This window comes from Rousettus aegyptiacus, unplaced genomic scaffold, assembly GCF_014176215.1.
Source record: "Rousettus aegyptiacus isolate mRouAeg1 unplaced genomic scaffold, mRouAeg1.p scaffold_m13_p_2, whole genome shotgun sequence".
NCBI classification, from domain to species: Eukaryota; Metazoa; Chordata; class Mammalia; order Chiroptera; family Pteropodidae; genus Rousettus; species Rousettus aegyptiacus.
In genome coordinates this window covers 154,954,748-154,977,661 of record NW_023416295.1, presented here as the reverse complement: position 1 = coordinate 154,977,661, position 22,914 = coordinate 154,954,748, and the positions used below count along the sequence as shown (strand labels likewise).

The following is a 22,914-nucleotide window of genomic DNA, read 5'->3' as shown; positions in this document are numbered from 1 at the left end:
ATAGACTTTCTCGCATATCTAAAGCTAATTCTTTTTTTTAGCCCAAACCAATCCCATCCTTTCTTATTCTGCTTTATTTTGCAGGATGTGTAGTTGGAGCCAAAATCTGACATAATTCACCTATAAAATCCCATTTTTTGATAGTTTTATCTCAAAATACACCTAGTTCCATAACATCCTTTCGGCCATCTTTCGGACACAAAATTCTAGCTAGATTACTCACATGCAGTTTTAGATGCACTATACAACAGTTTAGAATCTTCTCTGGCTAGATACAGTGGCCTAGGAAATGGCCTCATTCTCTCCATTGAACATACTTCTGGTTTCCGGTAATGGAGATTGGTAAAAACTTTCAGACCCATGTCCTTCAAAGAAACAAACAATGAAAGAACAATTGTGCATTCCTTTTATGCAATACCTAAAAAAGGCCTATTACCTACATTAATGATAAATATATGTACTTTCTTTTCTAGTAAAGGTCTGGAATTTTAGAAGCCAAGTCATGTCTATTTAGCGTATGGGAGATCTCTAATTTAGAGAAAAAATGATAATCAGTCTGATTTATCTAACACTCATCATGTGCTAGGATTCTGCTAAGTATTTTACATTATTTTCCATTTAATTCTAAGGGAAAATTACTTATGAGATAGGTACTATTATAACCCTAATTAAACACACACACACACACACACACACACACACACACACACAATATACAGTCCGTAATTTGGAGAACTTGGACTTAAACTAAAATCTCTATGCCCTTTTTCTTCTATACCTATGACTTCAATTATAAAAACCCTTTCATGGAAGTCTCAGCATATCTAATTGATAATCCAGGTGTGAATAGAGCCCATACTATATTCTAGCCTCTTGATTTGATAATTTCTGCATAAGATTTATCATAACAAATAAAAGATTATCTCATTACTTCAAACACAGGTTTTTATAATTTCAGCTGCCATTTATTTTCATCAAAAGAGAGAAAATCAACAAAAATTAAGACCTCCTTTTAATGACAACTTCCAACTGCTCTTTAAGCAGGTTACTGACACTTCTTTCAAAGAATAGGAAGAAAACTACATAATCAGATATACATTATAAATACTAAAATTAAAATCGAAATAAAATAATTTTTAAAATTTTAAGTGATCTTACCCTGATGATATCGTATATGTCTCCATCCTCACTGTTGCTTACGGGTATGTAATACAAGCCATTATAAAACATATCCTTCTGAGGAATGCAAGGGTCTAGCTTGTCATCATCAAGGTTGAGATCATGATAGAAATAACCATAGAGTTCTATATTTGGAAGCAGATTGTACACCTATGAGAAAAATCACATCGTTCCCAATGATTTTAAGCCCTATTTTTATTTTTACAAAATTGGAAAATTTGTGCCATAACTACTTATTCTTATTTTTTTCTTTAAGACCATAGCTGTAATATTGAATCTCACTTTTGAATCAGCTCATTCTTCTAGGAGGGGAAACCTTCAATTTTATTTTAAGTGGTCAGTGACACATTTATAAAATTTTTCAGCATTGGTACAAGAATAACATCTAAAAAAAAGAAGCCCAAAGATCTATGGCTTAATCCGAAGCCCAGTGTACAGATAATTCCTTACAATTATGATGCTAGAACTCTCAATTTTGGAGAAAAATGATATTTGCCTGGTTCTAAATCTTTTCACAAATCCTTTCAAAGAAAATATAAAATTGAAGAAAAGTAATAAAATCCATGACTTATATCTTTAACATTACTTGGGTACAGATAATATTGTGATCTTCAAATGACTTGTTAGTAGAGAAATAAATACCAAATTTCAACTGAGTTTCTACTGCTTCTGAAAATCTAAGGGTATGGAAAGCTGGAGAGGAAAGGCTCAAGAGACTACAAGAAAAAAATAAAAACAGAAGAAAGCTAGAGAAATTAGAGAAAATATACAACAAATCAACTCCAGATTAATAAAAGTTCAACATTAAGTGTGAAAAAAAATCAATCATTGGATGCGAGAGTTTCCAGTATAGGAAACAGGGAAGGTGCTTGAAATGAATGGACCTAGAAGTGGCAGATTTCAAACAGCATGGCTGATGGGAAATCAGTTCATTCAAGGAAGTATAGCAACCCTTGGAAATAGAGCACTTAAAGGAAAAAAGGATGTAAAAGGGTAAAATTTAGGACACTGCAGAAACAAGAGGAATAAAATATGCTAATCTCTTCATTCCTATTTCTGTCACCAACAACATTTTTATTAAAGAAATTTCATTTCACTAAAATAACAGGAAATGGTATCCTTTATCTATGAACGCTGTCCACAAAATATCGAGAACTGGAAAAAATTAATTCCAACAAAGTTTCTATAAGATAAAAGAGAAATAAATGCTAAAGTGTTAAGAGCTCAAGAAAACAATAGATTGAAAGAAAAAATTAAAAAGTAGCATAGCAAAAAAAAAGAATAAAAGTGAGAGAAAAATGGATTAAAATAGGACATAGGCAAAGTGGTTGAACTGGAAAGCAGGCAAAGATAGAGAATATTTATAGAGTTTTTCTAGAAATAGAAAAATAAATAATAGAAAAACCAATATTTAAAATTGTAATTCAAATTCTGGAAATAAAAGATCTGTATTTACTCATTGTGCAGGTCCACTGAGTACTTAGTAAAACTTCCTCCAAACAATAAATTCTGACAGGTATTCTACTAAAATGATTACATTTAAAATATAAAGGGCAAAAAAAAAAAAAAAAAAAAAAAGAACCTCAAGGCCTTCAGGCAAAAAGATTAAATAATTTACAAGGGCAAATGAATTAGACCTATGTCTGAATTTTTCAAAGCAATATTCAAAGCAAAGCAATAGTGAAGAAGCATTTTCAAGAAACCTAAATAAAGTGGGAACCAAGTATTTAATAAACAGATAACTTGTCCTCCTCACAACAAAACTTTAGTAAAACAATTTTATATTGGAAAAAAATATGTAGTTTATGGCATTATTCATAGTTATTAGATATTGTTATTAATTAATTTTTATAGCTTTGTATTTAAAGCGATTTACTGTTGAGTGTTAATAACAAAATTTAAAAAACTGCATTTTTCAGTGAGATCTTGTTTGTTAATTACATATGCTATCAGAAAAGAAATTTAAAAAATTACCAAAAAAAATGTACTTATGTCTAAGTTTTAAGATTATGAGTAATTTTAAAGATTTCCTTCTTCATGCTTATGTTTATTTCGTATATTTCCTACAATACACAGGTGCTGTGGTCTGAATGTTTGCATCTTCCCAAAATTCATGAGTTGAAATCCTAATGCCCAGTGTGATGACGTTAGGAAGTTGGGCCTTTGCGAAGTGATTGGATCATGAGGAAAGAGCTCTAAAGAATGAGATTAATGCCCTTAAAAGAGGTGATTAAACTTTGCTAGTTATGTGGATCTCTGATCGCTATACTATACAATTGAAACTGGTATATTATTGTGTCAACTATAATTGAAAAAATAACCTCTTTGAATTGTACAATGTAAATACAATCAACTAATTGTCTATAATATTTCAATAAAGATGAAAAAAAGAAAAACTCCCTTGTCCCTTTACCATGTGAGGACACAAGAAGTCTGCAATCCAGTAGAGGGACGTCAGCTGATGGTACTGGCGCCCCGATTTCAGACATCCAGCCTCCCAAACAGTGAGAAATAGATTTCTGTAGTTTATAAGCATCCCTGTTTGTGGCATTTTGTTACAGCAGCACCAATGGATTAAGAAAATAGGTGTAATTTAAATAATAATAATTTTTTAAATTATTAGATTAATTTTAGATGTGATCATAAATTTCCATATTTATATATATTTGTGTTAAAAATAAAGAGAAAATTATCAAACAGGTATTAACTGAAACAATTTTGGTGTGAAATTCTGAGATTTCTGGCCAGAAATGCTTATGAAAATACGAGATTCATTAATAGATAATAACTTTAGACTGTATCTAAGCATATCTTTAAATGTAGAGCTATAACTCTAGGTTTCCATATATGTATGATTATATCTATGATTTTTTAAAAAACCACATTGTATGATCCTTAACCTGTTACAATTATCTGCAGAATTCTATATTGTTATGAGTGCTGGGTCAGCCAAGGGAAATAAAAATATAACTCATGAAGAAACGAAGAAAGAATATTTGGTATTTTCAACATGTTCGGTTTCAAACAAGAAATATCATCTGAGAAGTTCAGATTAAAATGAGGAAAATGAGGAAATCAGAGAGCTTACTTACACTTTCAGGCAATAGCTCCTTTTCCGATTTCAGTAGAAGAACACTCTTATCCACAGCCCGGAGGGCACAGAGTGAGTCAGGGGCTGTTTGAAGATACAAGCTAGTATTGGAGCCAGGTAGTCCCTGCTCCTTAGAGAACTTTATGCTAACCTAAAAGAAAAAGAATGAGAGTGAAATAATTTTATATGAAAATAATTTGAATATATTCAATATTTTCCAAATAAGTCTTTATAGATTTCTTACCTGTATCTCCCCTGCCTACTCTCACCTTCGACACTTCTACAGGGACATCCCCTAACATGTCAGGATTGGCATTGCTGTCAAAAGTTATTCATTCCATTTGATAATTCTCTCATCCCCTAATAATTTAATTATGCCAATATTTATTGTGAGATTGCCATGTAAAGTTTATAGTAGTGAGACAAGAAAAAGGTGACAGAGAGAAAACTACTCACCCCTCTCACTCAGGACCAACAAGAAATAAAAGAAACCTCACCTTGTTTTTAAAGCACTTGTCAACCTGGAATTTGACACTGTCAGCCACGATTTCCCCACTGGGATGAAGGGTGTAGACAAACATGATGGTTACAGGAGCCAGGTCAGCACTGATGTCGATTGGGAATGAGAAGTTTCCATTCCACACTGTGTAAATAGGAGATGCCATTGACAGATATAATACTAAAAGTTTCCTGGCTCACTGAGTATACTTACATAAAAGAGAATTGGCTTATGGATAGAAAGAGCAAATTGAGCTTTATTTTAAAGGCAAATAAATTAAATAGTGGGAACTACACAGACAAATAAAGAAGGCTACCTAATTTAGGCAATAACAGTAATTGATTTCCAGACACCACTTTTCTATAATGTGCTTGATAACTTGGCAATAATAGAAACAGGTTGAAATAGACTTCATCAAAATATTTAGTAGGTTACCTTGGACCATGCTATTGCCCTCCATCCACAAATAGTAATGTTAAGCATTCTTCTAATCTAATTGTTGACTCTATCACTATAACATTTCCTTAAAAAGAAAGAAAAATGAAAGTAGAGTACATATTAAAAAATAAATGTATTATATACACCTTTGTTTCTGATTTCCTTTTGTCCACTGAGGAAGATAGTTCCTTTTGCCATGACCTGTGCAGAACAAGACAACCCAATATGTGAAATCATATTATTTAATGTGATATTATATTATTATTAGATAATGAATGATCTAGTGATAATTCTATTTGTATGATAAGGTATTTTCCATGAACAAATATTAAAAAAGGACTTCACACAACTTGGAAAAGAACAGAGCAAGTATCTATACTTTATTGAGAGTCTATTATGTGCTAAAAACGTGTTGAATAATAAGCAATGCACTGTGTGGGAGGGGGTGCATAAAGCTGCATAAAACTGCATAAAATCATTTAGATCATCTGGCTTCAAATAAGTCAAGTCATTTCAATTCTTTGCCTCTGTTTCCTTATTTATAAAATGGAGATATTCATAAGGCTGACAACCAAAGTAATACTCATAACATGGCCTGATACATAATACTTACCCCAGGAGGTAAGTCATTATTTCCAATTACAAATACAGAGAAGAAAAATCTAAGGCTTAGAGAGTTTAAACAATCTGTCCAAGATCAACTAGCTGGCATGATAAATAGGAGAGAATAAAAAATTTCAATTAGGAGTCTGAATTTCTAAGTCTGTAGATTTTTACCTTTTAATATGCCTTATAGAGACAAAATAGTTAAATATAAGGACAGAACCAAAAGGGCAAATTCCTTTTATTGCTTATTAAAACTGGCCTTTCACTTTAGTCTTTGATATCTGCCTAACATCTTACTCTCATGAAGGGTCATAAATATTTGATATACATTATAGTTGAATGCTTAAAATAGCAACTCTAAATGTTAAGTTTCTCAGCCTTAGGGAAACTGAAATTAACTTGGATCTTTTCATCAGTTCATTGACCTGTTTCTGTTTGTTTTTAATGGTTCCAATAGTATTCATCAGCAAAGTAAGGTTGGCTCACTCAGATTAACATGCATGACTGATATACCTATTTTAAGCTCAACTGTGTTAAGTGGACAGACAAGATCCAAAAATCCACCAGCTGAGACTTACCAAATAAAAGAAGTTTATATTTGAATCATCCTTATATGCTTCACTGTTTAGTGAGTAATGCACAGTAACAATTTTCTGTTGATCGCATCTAAGTTGCTCTTGTTCAGGAACAATCTTTAGGAAACTGTTCGTTCGAGAGTAAAAGCGTGCGACTGAAAAATGGGCATCCACATACTTAGGCGTCAACCAGCTGGGAAGATAGCAGCTCTTAGGGTGAAGATATGAGGCCTGATAAGATAAAAGAAAATAAAAGATCTGAGACAAGAAAAAGCTGAAGGAGTTCATCACCATAAAACCAGTATTACAAAAAATATTAAAGGGATTCCTTTAAGAAGAAGAAAATCAAAAATATAAGTAGGAAAAAAAAACTCAAAGGAAAAAAATCTCACTACTAAAGGCAAATGCATAATAAAAGCAATAGATAAACCAACACTAAAGCTAGTGCAAAAGTAGAAAGATTATGTGTAAGTTTAACAATAAATTAAGGGATATGGATATGCACACACACACAAAAGAAGTAAAAAATAATAACAAAAACATAAACTTGAGAGGGTTGAGTAAAAATGGTAGCGATTTTAGAATATGTTCAAAGTTAAACAACCATCAACTTAAAATAGGCTCCTATAAGCATAGCTTGGTGTGTATGAAGCACTTGGTGACCACAAATCAAAAATCTTTTAAGAGATATACAAGAAATTAGGAAAACAAAATCCAAACATAGGAATAAGAAAGGAACAGAGAAGAACTCCAAAAACATTCAGAAAGAAATTAATAAAATGGCAATAACTATATACCTATCAATAATTACTTTAAATGTAAATAGATTAAATGTTCCAATCAAAAGACAAATGGGTAAAGAATATGTGGTACATATATACAATGGAATATTACTTGGTCTTTAAAAAGAATGAAATTTTACCGTTTATGACAAGATAGATGGACCTAGAGGGTATTATGCTAAGTGGAATAAGTCAGACGGTGACAGACAAACACCATGTGATTCTACTTATGTGCCTAATCTAAAGAACAAAATAAAAAAATGAACAAAACAGGAACAAATTTATAGATTCAGAAAACAAACTGATGGTGGCTGGGTGTTGGAATGGGGTTGGTGACTGTATGAAAAAGGTTAACGTATTAAGAAGTACAAATTTGTAGTTACCAACTAGTCATGAGATGTAAAGTACAACTTAGGGAATATACTCAATAATATTGTAATAATTACATATGGTATCAGGTGGGTGCAAAACTTACTGGGGCATCACTTTGTAAGTTATATAAATGTCTAACCATGATACTGTACACCTGAAACTAATATAATATTGAATGTCAACTGTAACTGAAAAAAAAGAAAACCAAAGATCTTAGCACAATTACCATTTCAAGGACAGTAATTATTACAGAATGGGAGGCTTCTTATGTTTTCAAAATAGGGAGGAATTTTAGCTTGTGGCTGACTTTTAACCTTAAGCTGTCAGAAGTAAAATAATAATAGCACTCTCCTCTTTTTGTGTACAAAACATGACCGTAATTGTATGTCTATTTCATTAGGCCTACAATGAATTGTTTATTTTTAGTTTGTAATTGAAGTCAGAGAATAGCCTTAGGCCCTCTGTCTTTCAGCTACATTTGAACACTGATAAATTTTTTAACTGCAAAATTCTGCTTAACAGAAAAAGAAAATCATAGTATCTCCCCTATCTATTCATACAATGGTCAGAAGAAAAAAGTCAGATCATCTTCATAAGCTATTTCATTTTCTCAGAGAAAAATATTGGTAGTTAGAGAATTTATAACAGTTGTGATAGGTTATTATCTCATCTCGAATAAATATTCTTACATGTTATTTAATGAACGAGCAAACATAAAATACCCTAAATTTTAAAATGTTGTTAAAATTTTCAATACGTTATATTTTAAGCGATTCTTAACATCCAAATCCTCTTTAGGATATCTTACTTTAAGGGTGAACTCCGGAACAAACATATCTGAAGTATCAATAGATAACTGAGCTTCACCATTCTCATCTGTGGTGTAATTTCCTATAAATTCGTCATTAAGCTCCAATTGCAATAACTTGTTTGCCATCGGTACATTATTAGGGCCGGAAAATTTAAGCTGTTAAAACAAAAAGAAGTATTAATTTTTAAAATTCAAAATGTCATATTTATGCAGAGAAGGAATTTTCTATTCATAATTTAATCATTTCTTTGTAATTTTCTTAAGTTTTGACAGAAAGATGTTCTAATAAATAAATGTCTAATATGGAAACAGCTATAATTTTATCTATTGCTTTCTTTAAACTTAAGACTTTTTCCAGTATATCAGACACAGTAATGCTGCAAATGTGTTATGAAAAAGGTACTCAGAAATTTTAAAAGGGCAAACTAGGATCGAAGAAAATGAAACAAGTAAATGTGTTTTTTTAGTCAGACTCACAGTTCCAGAATAAGGAATTCCTCTTCTATAAAAAGTGTCCATGTTCTCAAAATTCACACTCCCAAGCAATTGAGTGATAGAAATAGAAGCCTTTTCACTGATCTGTATACCTGTAAGAAATGAAAAACAGTGTCAGGGAAGATCGATCATTTGATTAAGAATTTCAAAAGAACAAATAGCTTAGGGTACATGTGCAAATGTCTTTACATAGAATTATATTCTTGCTCTACATTGAAAGGGAGTTGTGGATATTTCATGGATATTACATATTTTATTTTACAGCCTATTATTGATACACATTTAGGCTAATTTTTATTTTTTTAATTAAGTTTATTGGGGTAACATTGGTTAATACAATTATATAATTTTCAGGTGTACATTATAGTTTGACATCTATATATTCTATTGTGTGATTATCACCCAAAGTCCAGTTTCCTTCAGCAATTATATATTTGATCCCCTTTGAGGTGTGAATGTTTCAAAGCATGTTCCAGGGTACTCTATATCAATCTAATTATAGTATACATCAAACTGAATAATATAATTAATATGAAAATATTTAAATCAGAAGCAGGAGAAAATGTTCTTAATTTCTTTTCTCTTGCCATTCTACTCAGTTGTTGCTTATAACTCTCTTTATGATAGCAAATGTCAAAGATATCTCAAGAATAAGGCTTTCGCTTTCTGAAATCTTTTTTTAGCCTGCAAGATAACTGTTTTTATACTTTCACCAGATTCAAAAATTATCTGATAGTAAAGTAAGTAGAAATGCATTGTGATGTCAACAAAGCATGTAATAAGTAGAGGCAAACACACCTAGCTAAATTACAATATAAGTGCGACAAACATCCCTCAAGAATGCCATCACAATATTGGCCAACTATATTTATATAAAGTACTTTATAAAAATATGATCCCAATTATTTTTAAGTAACAAGAAATAATTAGTACTTGAATCTGGTTTTCCCCATCTCAAATTAAATTTCACTTTACTTTTTTTCTTTTTTTTAACAAATATTTGAGTACTCACTATGTATAATCTTATAAATGTCTCACTAATAATTTTTGACTTGCAAATGTCTCCAGTTGTATTACATCAGAGGCTGAAAAACTTCTGTAAAGGATCTGATAGTTATTATTATTAGCTCATGGACTACATGTATCTCTGTCACAACTATTTGACTTTGTCATTATAGCTCATAAGAAGGTAAACAAATGTGGTCCTCAACCAATAAAGTCTCATAACAGGCAGAGAGGTGGATGTGACCTTGTAGATGTAGATTGTGAACTCATATTAAATCAAAGATTAGACACTAGCAGTTGATAACCAACTAATTTACACAAGTTAAAAAGAGATACCTAACTTATTAGCTTAGCTCTACTACTTCAGCTCATCTGCCTGATTGATGCAGGCGTAGAAGCAGTTTTAAACATGTAACAATTACATAGTAATTTTATTTTAAATATGGGGAGAATCTTATTCCAAAGCAACCCTTCAGTTGACCTATTGGCATATGTACCCCACTTTACTATGTTGAGCAGTTATTGATCTGTAGTAGGTGAATACTGCTAACTCAACAAAATTATCCCTAGTAAAACACTGCACATGTCCTCAACTGCCCATAAAACACAATCATTACCTGTCCCAATTTCTGTCGTAGTTACAGTGATATGAAATGACATGTCAAATCCAGAACGGTAGAGTTGGAAGACTTTTGTATTTACAATTTGAGAAACGCAACCATTTCTCAACTGAAAAATAAAGAGTAAGTATAATTTAAAAAGTTAGGAATTCAAAAGTCAAACAAATATGGAGTTTGATTTAGCACAAATACATAACTTCCCCCGCTACCCCATGTTTCTATCTCACAAACTTGTTGAAATGATCAAATAATTACAGAAGAAGGGGAAAGGTGAATTAAAACAGCAAAGTAAACAAAGTAAAGAGATAATGTATACTCCATAGATTTCAGAATTATTCTCCTGGAAACGTTGTGGAAGGGGAAAAAAACCAAAAGATAAAAATGGAACTGAATGATATTTTAAGAATAAGAAATTAAAATTATCTCTAGAGGCACTATGAATGGATGGAACAGAAGAACCCCTCAGATGTGTAATACCAGAACATGATTTAAGGTAAATCATTCTTAAAATATGGAAAAATCTGTAGATAAACTTTCATTGGTGACACCAGTAATTAGAGAAATATAGATTTAGTTATTTTTAAAATAAAAAATATTAACAATTTCAAATTTAAAATGTTAGAGGATATATCAATTTCACTTAAACAAAAAAAAAAACAGGAATTATCGAGTTCTCAAAAGAGCAATCCAAACTGATAATAAAAATATGAAGATATGGTCTAACTACCTAATAATACCAATTTAAACAAAACAAATTTCTATCAAAATGACAAAAAATTTAAAACTTCTTTATATATTGCTAATAGTAATTTGGAAAATATTTTATATTCATATGTTACTGATGGAAATGTGAATTCTTAAAATTTTTTTGACAATATGTTAATATTTTTTAAATTAAAATTATGTGTAATTTTATCTATCTATATCTGTCTTTTTACTTTAACTCAAAAAAAAGAAAAAAACAACTCCAAGTAATCTATGTCAAATAAATAAAGCTTCTCATTTAAAAAGATAGGTTTAGCAGATCATTTATTACTAAATTTTTCACACTGGGGAAAAAAATAAAAGATTAACTAAATGAACATCCATCACTTGTTAAAATGGTTGACTAAATTGTATAACAACCACATCACAGAATCATGTGCTGTTGATGTAGAAGAATTTCACTCAGCCTTTCTTAGCCTATAGTTCTTATCTAAAAGATAGGTTTCAGCCTATCTTTACTGAATATTAATATTTATCTAACTGGTGTTCAGAAAATTTGGTGAGTAACTTCAGGACGATCAGGCTTAAAAATATAAACAGTGTGGTGTATACAATTTTTGCTTTGAAAGTCTAAAGGTGATCCTCAGAGAATGGGGAGAGTTGCTCACTTAAGGTTAAAATGCTACAGGTTAAGAAAGCAAAATAGTAGCTTCAAATATGAACTTAGAATCTAAAGCAACAAAAGCAGCTACTCTGAATTGCAGATGTCTATAAACAACCCTTTTTCATAAGAACTATTCTAGGTTGCATGAGGAATCCTCTGAGGGATTCATTTGTTTAAAGGATGATTAATGATTCCCAAAGAAAGATCAAGGAGGTCACTAAGACTGAATATGATACAAGGAAGCCAATAAGATCTTTAAATTCTAAAACTGTATTAATCTGTAGGTGGATAACAATTTAAATGACCTAGAAAATAAGAGACTACTGTTAAACATTGTATTTTCCCCCTCATTCTTTACCTTATGGTAGCTGCAACCTCCATTATTCACAAAATAAAAATAATATTAAGTCCCTCTAATAACTGAAACCAAAGAAAAAACAATAATGAAAATGAACAAGAACTTTCTTTTTTTTGAATAAAGATCATGATCTGTACCTGTGCAATAAATTGTTCACATATTTCATTGTTGTCTGTCTCACAATTCTGTGAGGAAAAATACTCTCTGCACACACGGATTTGGGCTTTCCCTTGCACGGGCTGGCCAAAGGTATACCTAGCAGGAGAAGGTGTACTGGTAATTATGAATGAACAAAACCATCATAACATTTTATGGACTTCTTCAGAAATTATATATGAAATCTCTAAACTAGGACCACCCCAGTGATCAAATTCCATTAGGAATTCTCATCTACTGGTGCTGCCATCCCCACAGAATTTAGGTTAATTTAGTCATTTGATCTGTTAGGAGGATTCAGCATCTTTTTAAAAATCAAATCCAAGATAATGTGGACTCTAAAATCTCAGTGAACAAGATTTAATGATAAATTGAGTTTCTCAAATTATATTTTAATCTGACAGGAATATTACAAAAATTGTTTATAAAACTTTTTTTCTTTATCAGAAAATATATACATACATAAATGCAACTTGGATTATTTAGGATTTGAAGAACTTCTAGATCAACATTTTAAACAATAATTCTCATTTTACCACTTAATAACTATAAAAAGTATAGAGATTGGCATAAACTAAATATACTTTGACCAGAAGTATAATGTCTTATGAGGTGGGATTAAATAAATATCTCATTATCTCCTAAAACACAAAAGACTACAAGTTTTTTAATGGTTCAATCATAGGCGAATATGATTTTGTTAGCATACCATTGGCAGATAAATTACAGATATTAATCCTATTGACAATTCTGGCATAGTGTAGGGTTTTTCATGTGAAGCCAGTTTAGGATCTTGGATTTCTTCAAGCTTATATTTATTACCCCATTACTTTTAACATAGGTAAAATAATACACATTCTTTCAAATATTACATTTAGGAAATTCTGGCATTTATTCAGCTACTCTTCATTAAAACTCAGAAAAATATTATGATTATTTTCCTAGAGTCCAAAATACATTTTAAATACTAACTCCACCAAAAAGGGGTCGGTGGTGGTAAAAACTGATTTTCAAGATTCTTTGTGGCATCCTCCAGCACTACAACTATTTTGTTAAACAGCCCTTTACCCATCGTACATTTTAATAAACTGCTGAAAATATTCGAAGGCAAGGAATTTTCATGTGATCAATTAGTGTTTATGAAATATGGCAAATATTAATATTTTTAATCATTTATATCAAAGGTCTTAAGAGAATGGCTCTGAAGCCAAATAGCTAAGGTCTAAATCCTAGTTCTATCATCAAAACACTCCACATTTAGCATTGTGATAAGAATATCAGTCTAATGCTTAGCACAGTAATTGCCATATGTTAATAAATATTAACTATTTTTATTACGATTAGAAATTTGAGAAAGGCATCACACTTTAAAAAATGATGACACTAAAAATAATTTCCCAAAAAGAAAATAAAAAATTTTCAGATCACATAGGGATTTTTTTACATTAAAAGGATTCAAATTAATTCAAATTAAATTGATAATGCCTTTTTATTCCACCAAGTTTATTTTATTTTATTTTTTGATGAAGATTCAATGAGGCCATTATTTCTGTACAAACTGTGGGAATTGTACATTGCACAACATATTTTGGGAGGATCGTGACAATCAAAAGACTAAAATAATGTAACACATTTTGTTTTGGTAATTCCAATTCTGGAAATCCTTCTTAAATATTTTTAATTCAAAAGCCACTCCTTATACACTTATATACAAAGACATATACTTTGATACTATTTATTACTACGAAAACCAGTGGAACAGCCTACATGCTATATAATAAAAGAATAGTTAAATAACTTTAGTCAAGCCACATAGAGACATGTTTATGCAGCAAGGAATTGGAATTCGTGGAAAAGTTGCCATAATATGAGTGCATGTTTTCTTAATTATAGTGGGTAGAAAAGTATGACTGCAGTTGTGGAAACTATTCATAAAAGATTGGAGGGAAAAAAAATCCCAATGTTAATGGCAGTCAGTAAAATTAATTAAGGTAATTTCTAATATTTTTCTTTATATTTTTCAAATATTCTACAATAAGAATTCATTATTTCTCTAACCATTTTAATGTAAACATATAAATAATTAAAGCTATAGGATTAATTTCATTTCTTTCTCTCTGGGTCTTGTATTAACCTGAGGAGTCGACTCTCCTGAATACTTACTTAGCACATGCATCCACTTGGAATTCATCATCTGAAATAGTTATTGTTTGTGGCACATTGACTTTAACTTCAAACTTGGGCAACACTGGAAGCAACAAGAAAGATGCTTCAGCCTTAGCAATCACTGGTGAGCAAAACTTTTTGCAATCATGTAACTAAGCCAGCTACCATGCACATTTTCCTATGCACACATCCTTATAGACCACCTTTCAATTGTCCCACATTCTGTGTGGTTCCAGTAACTGATCATGTCTCATTAATGGTCAATTAATTCTTTTCTCTTCCATAGTCTCAGATTTTCACATTTTATTTGTTGTAATACTTTAGATCCTTGCTAGAATACTATTTGGATTCTATAAAATGAGATATTTCCTGGAGAGGAAAAGTTGGGGTCAAAATAAGAGTACGAGCAAGGAAGGAGCGAGGAGCAAGAAAGGAGAGACGACGAAGCAGAAGAGGCCAAGAAAGAAAGGTGGCGGAACACGAAATCGAATCTCGCCTAGATTTGTGTGATTCTAACATCGAAGTTGTTTTGTTCAGTCCTTGAACTCTTCATTTGTGTAATACAACCATAAGTAATGGGTTACCATATCTATTAACAGTAAATTGGTGAATCAATGTATTTCCTGATTTTCTTTGCACAATAATAGAGTAATCTCCAAACATTGGTTCTGAAATCAATAGGAATGAGAGTTGGGTGATATTTTGAAAAGAAGTCACATTTTTCCATTGAAATATCCTGTTATTTTGAGGATCCTAGAAAATAAAGAAGAAACAAAAGGAAGAGGTCATATAAGAATATTATTTGTTCCTTATTGATTTGGGGCACTTTCTGTAGTTATGGGAAGTGAGGAAAGCTCTACCATATCATTAGACTAATATCTCCAATTGTAAAAACAATATAATTTCCTTAGGTATTCACATTCAGTCTTATAGCATATCTCTCTTCAGCCCAAAATAAGATAAGAAAAAATAATCTATAATTAATGTCTTTGCTTGTGATCTTTCTGAACCAGAGTTGCATAAAGAATTTAAAACTCAGTGTGCATGCTGTGGAGTAGTGCTCTCTGAAGTATAGTGGACCCGCAGCAAGAGATGCACAAGGAAATACTCATCCTAACGAATACTTATAAATATTGTCACTAAATCTTATTTGGTCTGAAGTAAGTTGGTCGTGAATTTCACATGGCATACAAGAGCTGTTAAATGGAAGTTCTACAATAAGAAAGGATTGATAATACCATTCTGCTCCCTTTATTTGTTTATAGCCTATTGCAGATTATGTGAGAATGGGTCAATAAATTTATTGATATCATCCAATTGTGGTTAAAGAAATTCTGATAAAAAGATTTCTACAGAGCAACACAAACATTCTCTACTATTTTTTTTCTTTCCTTTACAAGAAAATCTAGAAAGCTAAATTAATCTTCGATACTTCCTTTCAGCAAGGATTGCCCATGTGACCAGGTGCTGGCCAATTAAATGTGAGTGTAGTCACTAGATTAAAACATCTTTCATAAAAATCAGACTCATTTGGCATTGAAAATAAAACAACACATCGAAGATGCCAAAGAAGTAGAAGCCTGGGTCCTCGATAGTGTTATGCTGCTTCTGTTCTAAACTCGAAGTGCCTACACTCAAACATAATGGTTTGAGAAAATGGTAAACTTTTTACTCAATATAAAACAGTGTTAATTAAGCTTTCTGTCGCTTTCAATGGAACACAACACTAGCAGAATTAGGACGTAAAAATAACACTATTTATAGATTACAAATAATGCAGAAAACATTAAAATGGCTGACCTAATATTTATCCTACTAGAAGGATGTGCTATTCAACACCAATATACCAAAGTCAAAACATTCAAATTATAAAGAAGACTATTTGAAGTACGAATTTACACACATAATCATTAATGATTAACCTAGATATCAGTGTGTTAACCTTCAGAATTAGTTAATAATAATGGCACATATATCTTCTGTAAAGATTTAAATATATACGTTGGAGTTGAATGTTATTTGCTGGCAGGCATAAGACTTCAAATACGTTTGAATGTCACACTACACAACATTAGAGATTTGAATTAGTAGAAAGAGACTCCATTAACTATTGTCAGAAAACAAAGATTCCATTTTATATTATCGCCTTCTAGCTAATTTCTAAATTTGTACTTGTTTATGTTTTCTATTTCCTTAAACAAGATATAGCTAAATTAAGATAGAGAAGGGCTAGCAGCCCAAATTAAGCAATTCTAAATATAAACCTCTCTTAAAAAAAAAAACTCCAATCTTTTCTTTGCATGAAAACCTAAGTTACTGCATATACCACACAGTCTACACTAAAAATGACAATCCTTTATTTAAAGCTTCATCTGATGTCTTACTAAAGATTTCTCTCCCCCTTATTTCGGTTATCTTAATTTCTAACTAGACATAATGAAAACTAGGACTAATCAAAAATCATTATCTGAATATTTTAAATAATGCATATGAAAGGTAGATCTCTTACCTGTAGCGTGATTAAAGGATACTGAAAGAGGGGGGAAAATGCAGGTTAATATTATAATAGTGCATTCATTTTTTTTTACCACATAGTGCATGATAAAGATTATATGACTTAATTTGAGTGTTGAAACTTAGCTCTCACTTTCCCAGAGTGCAAATTTTGTACAACTAAAGATGCCAAGAAAACCCCCAAAGTGAAAGGGATCTCGAACCTGTTCTTGGAAATAAGTGGAAAGGTTTCATTCAACCCATTTTCTATCTTATATGGTGAAATGTCCTAAAGTATAAATAACTCACTATAAAGAAAAGTTTTATCTATGAATTTGAGGTTTAATAATGAAACTATAGCTATATATTTCTCCATGTTAGAATTTATTTATTTATTTATCTATTTATTTATTTATTAATTTTTTTGCAGTGACATTGGTTAATAAAATTATATAGATTCAACTATACAATTCGATCATATGTTATATGTATATTGTATTATGTGTTCATTGCCCAAAGTTAAATTTCCTCTGTCACCATGTATTTGACCTCCTTTACCCTTATGTACCTCCCCCACCCTAGAATTTATTTTTATATTTATGAAAAGCTTCCTAACGACACTTTCTATAACAATGGATTTAATGTTTAAATTTCCTTGTAGTTAGAAATTGTTGAACTTACCAAATCCTCAACAGGTTTGAACTTGATATTCAGTGTCACGATGCGAATTTGAACTAAAAGAGAAGATATGATTGCTTATAAATAGACAGAAATCAATTGCCTTGCTATCATAGAGTACTGCCTTCCCTTCTCCCTTAGCTCTGACTAGTCCCTTTGAGATCAGAGTTCCATTTGGAAGGATCTCTTATTGCACATTTCTAATACCTCTGTTGATAATGCTGACACTAGCTACTGCCACTGCTGGAAACTTTTACCCCAATAGCCCATAGCGATACCTTAAAAATTAGTGACCAAATTAGTCATAGAAGGACAAATGTGAAATATGTATGGTAGAAGTTAGACATAATGTTAGCAAACATAACAGTATATTAATTCAGAATTCTAGAAAACCATTTTAGTTAGTTTTGTATATATAGCATTTTAATAAGTCCACATAAAAATATAATACAAAGAAATCACCATACGGATTGTTTTAATTTTATTTTTCGATAAATCATATAAATATATATTATTAGAACAAAATGTATAGATGTCCTCATTTAACTCTATTTTACAAATGAGAAAGCTAAAGATCTTAAAGGTCAGAATTTACTTGGCAAAAGTCAATAATTTATTAACAGAGCTAAGGCAAAAACCATATTTTTCTGAACCCTTGTTTGGTATTCTTTCTGCTACCTTCCCTTTACAATAAAGAAAATAAAAAGGGTCTGCTTAGGTTATCAGATTTATGATTACATCTACTGACATGAATAATAAAAATAGCAATAATAAATATTGCTTATGGAGTCTACTGTATGTTAAGTACTATTTTAGATTTATTCTCTTATTTTATTCTCATAATATTTGTATAAGTGAAACAATTTTATTGTCTCCATTCTACTGATGAAAATATTGCACTAAATAGAGATTTAACTAGTTTACACAACTGAGAAATTATGGAGCAACGATTCAAATCAAACATTTTTGCTCCACACCCATGCTTGTAACCATTATATTGTATAAACCTGTTACTGCAATTAGTAAAAAATTTAAATGACATGCACAAGCATTTAGTTACTGAAGTCGAAGGGAATTATTTTATAATCGAGCTAGTCAACCAGCAAAACTCCTAGAAATCCATGATCCCATAACATTAAGAATAAATTTAAGACTAAAATTCATGTGTTTGGATTACTCTGAATGTGAAGAATGTGTTTTTCAGGTCAATTATACAAAGGAAACACAAATATTGACTTACCATTCTCTCCAAGTTTATAGATTGGTTTATCTGTCTGCATAAAGGTTACTGTCTCATCTGAAGTGAGTGCTACAGACCTCCTTTCAAAGATTTTAAGAGTATCTCCCTTAGCCAACAATGTCACAAAAGCTAACTGTTCAGAGGGCTTTTGAGAAACCTGTTTATGTTAAAGAGCAGAGAATAGGAAAATTACTTGTAAATATTAAGACAGCAAACAATATTTCAATTTGGTTTTTCAGACTGAGAGGAGCCTTGTAAATTCAATTCTTAAAGAGAGACTTAGTGATCGCTTGTTCCAATTCCTTTACATAAGAGCAACTTGCAATTAAGTTATTTTCATGTTTTCTTGCCTTCTATTTTCTTTTTTTGTTGCCCTAAATCCCAATTCAGCTTCCCTTTAATAAGATTCTCTTTCCTCATGTTGTTAAAAGATTCTGTCAAAAAGCAGTAATTGTGTCTTAATGTCACCCCCATAAGAGAAAAATGACAATATTCCACAAGTTTTTTGCCTATGTATATTTTCCTTTTATTTCTTGCCTCTTGGAAATTCTCTACTAATACTCTCTAGCTTCCGCAATTAATCTGAAATGAAGATTTGTTATCTTTCTAAAAATAATTTTTAAATCATAACTTTATCTTCCCATCTGAAGTTCTGAAATGGCAAATTCAGTGTCTCACCTTGAAATCTGCACAAGCATAGAAGTTCTCCTCCTCCACAGACTGGTCAAAAATAGTGGTATTGAATTCATTATACTCTAAGACAACACTCAAGAACACAGATTCATTAAGGTTTAAAAGGTGGAGACAAGCCTTTTCTGTAGAATGACTCTGTATCACAGAGGAGACCCACAAAATATATTGCCTATGCAAAGACAATAACCAACACTCTTTAAACAAGTGTACAAAAAATGCAGATCATGCATAAAAAACAATGTTAACTTATCAAAATATTCCTGAAACACACATTTTTTTCATAGACAGTAGTATAACATATTTAAGTATACAGAAAGAAATATCTCAAGAAAAAGATGTCAATTCTCTTCAAGTACTTGTTTAAAACTTATAAGGCAAATCAGCACTCAGTCTCGGGAGCTGAAATGGTAAAATATCAAATTTTAACACAGAATATATTTAATAAGTTCACTTTGCTAGTACTTTAATATGAATAGAGAGTATAATATTCTCTTACGGTTCTGAAGCCACAGCAACAGTAAAATGAAACAAAAAGGTGCTCAGAAAAATGGTGGATGCCATTTTATCCCAATGCCTGAACAATAAAGAGTTCAGGATAAGTATTATTTTCTCTGTCCCTGTCTCTTTGATACTCTTTTTCCCTTATTAAAATCAGCCGCTTTAAGTCTCTAAGTTCTTTCCTTCTTTCTACTCTGCCGCTCCCTGCATAGTGTTGCTTTTATAGTCACACACGATGAAGGATAGATTCCTTTTTGGAACAAGTATCATGAGACCCACCAATTACATTTAGATCACCTTTCTCAATACTTCTCAAGAGGTGTTACTTAATATGCTACTTCCTTCTTAAATTCACTGGATGCTGCTCTGTTTTTGGAATCAATAGCACAGGTTGGGCAAAAAGAAAGAGAAAAACAAAGAAAGCAGTTGTGTGGCATTTAGGAGTTCATTAGTTTAATTTAGTACCTTACTCACAGGGCTGACCGCAGAATCAAAAGCATCAACACATAAGAATTAGCTCTTGGAAGAAAACAGCCTGTTATCATTCCAATTCTCAAAAAGTAAATTTTCCAGGCTTCTGAGAGAAGTGGCATCTTTGATGTTGCCCAAACCCAGGAGCAAATATCTCAATATGGGCTCATTTTACAGATAATTGAAACTATTTTTTTTAAATAATTTCATGATACAGAACACAGCATTTAAAATATTGATATGCATTCAATGCTTACTATGATTTTCTTAGTGAGGTTCTTTTTACAATGTTCAATATTTTTATACCCTAAGTATAAGAAAAAAATAAAAGGTAATAAACACATGCGAGTGCATACACACCTACTAGCATCTTTTGTCAAAAAGAAAAAAGAAAAAGATTTACTACCATTTTGATTGCAAAACAGTCCTACAAGAAAAATGAGCCATACTAAAGAAACTGGCAACTTTTTGCCCGAGTTTCCAGTGGGTTAATTCTCCCATCCATCTTGTTTTCTTTAACATCCTTTCTGTTTCAAATATTGATGGAGTTCATGCCTCTGGCTTGAAGAATGTTACATTGGGTAATGAAAGACAGGAATTGGTGTGAGTCTTTTAGAAATAGGCTTGCAACATTGCAACTACAAATACAAATGACAGAACAACAAAACCAATTATAATAGGTGAGGAACTTAAATGGAAAGTAAAATACAGGCAACAATGAGGCCTAGGAAATATGAGAACAAGGGTTCCTTGTTGACCATATTTCATATTACAATGCAGAACTGTGTTCATGAAAACTGACTGTGCTGTTCTCTCAGTAGAATTAAAACTTTGCTCCTTTCCCCACTCATATCTAGGACTTTTGTTTTTGTTTGCCTTTACTCTAACAAGCTGATCCTCAATTGTTGACCTGTCCTACCAGTTTCAAGATTTAATTTCTTTCCACTGGCCCATAAAACAGTCTCCTTTTTTCCCCTCAACCTTATAGGCTTATTATTAGAACCACTCTCTATACTCTACTCTCCATACTCATAAAATAAATCAAGTCATTAGCTTCCAAAACAAATTTGAAGCTCACGGCTTTTATTAATCGGCATTTAAGATAAATAGCACCACAAGGCAGATTGTTTTTAAATTAAAGCAACCAATTTTTTATTCCCAAGGCTGATAAATCAAAGGAATGAAACTTCTCTAAAATAGGTTTCTAAATATAGAATTTTTATGCTAAGTAAATGATTCTGTTTAATCTTAACTTTAATCAAGCAACTAATTGTTAACAAAAATATATGCTTTGCACTATTCTATTAAGTCATCTTAGGAACTAATATGTTATTATGATATCTCTCTCCTAAATATACTTTTATCTGGTTAACATATGCCAAAATAATTTTATCTGATTAACATGGTCATCAGGTTAATGAATGAGCTCTTATTCATATTTTATTCAGATATGAATCCAAGATCTATTGAGTACTTGTTATTTATTAGCAGCAGTGCTAGTTTCTAGAGACAACAAGATGAATAAGACACAGTTCTCTGAGAGAGTTTGTCTTCTGGTAGAGAAGGGAAGAAAGGAAAGGAGAAAGGGAGGAAGAGAAGGAAGAATGAAAGAAAAGGAGGGAGGCAGGATGTGGGGAGATAAAGGAAGGGAGGAGTGTTAAAGAAGGAGGATATTTGCTGACTAATAATTAGCAGGCAGTGTGCTAGATGCTGACATTAACAGTATCTCATTTAATCCTCAGAAAATACAATTTTAAATTTATCATGTATTCTCATTTTACAGATAAGAAAAATACAGCATCAGAAAGTTATTAATTTTCATAGGATCCTCCAAACATTAAGGGGGTGGGAAAAATTTCTTTTAAAATCACAAATTAAGTGAGATGGAAGGACAACTTTATACATAATACTAATGAACATGGATTAATGTACTATGTTCTAAATTCTCAGTAGGTTTCTACTGAGCAAAGGAGTATATAATAGAAAACAGATATTACACCATCATCACTTGACAGATTCAATATTATTTAAGTTATTGGTGTTCACTGCTACAGGAATACCTCTCTTCACGTACCCATTCAGTATATATTTATTGATTACCTATTATCTGCTAGAATTATGATTGAGATGGAGAGGTGAGTATAAGTTTTTGAGTTAACACTTTGTCAGGAAAACCAGAGATTAAATAATTAATTGCACAATGAATTATTTCATTATAATCATGGCAAGTGATACAGAGGAGAAAGAACTATAGGGCATCATGAGAATGTATGTTGGGGAGGACTTAGCATTAAACCACGCCTTAATGATAAACAGATG

General features: G+C 31.4%; 1 protein-coding gene across 1 annotated transcript in view; it reads right to left on the bottom strand.

Moving 5' to 3' along the window:
* The window catches only part of LOC107501673 (ovostatin homolog 2-like), a 44,606-nt gene extending 24,419 nt beyond the window's left edge, over positions 1-20,187 (bottom strand). Inside the window, exons 1-17 of the mRNA XM_036237698.1 lie at positions 20,123-20,187; positions 19,612-19,795; positions 18,934-19,090; positions 17,697-17,749; positions 17,032-17,052; positions 15,107-15,275; positions 14,520-14,604; positions 12,338-12,455; positions 10,471-10,582; positions 8,831-8,940; positions 8,351-8,509; positions 6,392-6,619; positions 5,354-5,408; positions 4,768-4,913; positions 4,272-4,421; positions 1,159-1,329; positions 224-365 (exon numbers count right to left, since the gene is read on the bottom strand). Coding sequence (XP_036093591.1) covers positions 224-365; positions 1,159-1,329; positions 4,272-4,421; positions 4,768-4,913; positions 5,354-5,408; positions 6,392-6,619; positions 8,351-8,509; positions 8,831-8,940; positions 10,471-10,582; positions 12,338-12,455; positions 14,520-14,604; positions 15,107-15,275; positions 17,032-17,052; positions 17,697-17,749; positions 18,934-19,090; positions 19,612-19,795; positions 20,123-20,187 — 2,125 coding nt within the window. The remainder of the gene's footprint in view (positions 1-223; positions 366-1,158; positions 1,330-4,271; positions 4,422-4,767; positions 4,914-5,353; positions 5,409-6,391; positions 6,620-8,350; positions 8,510-8,830; positions 8,941-10,470; positions 10,583-12,337; positions 12,456-14,519; positions 14,605-15,106; positions 15,276-17,031; positions 17,053-17,696; positions 17,750-18,933; positions 19,091-19,611; positions 19,796-20,122) is intronic.
* Between the last annotated feature and the right edge of the window lie 2,727 nt (positions 20,188-22,914).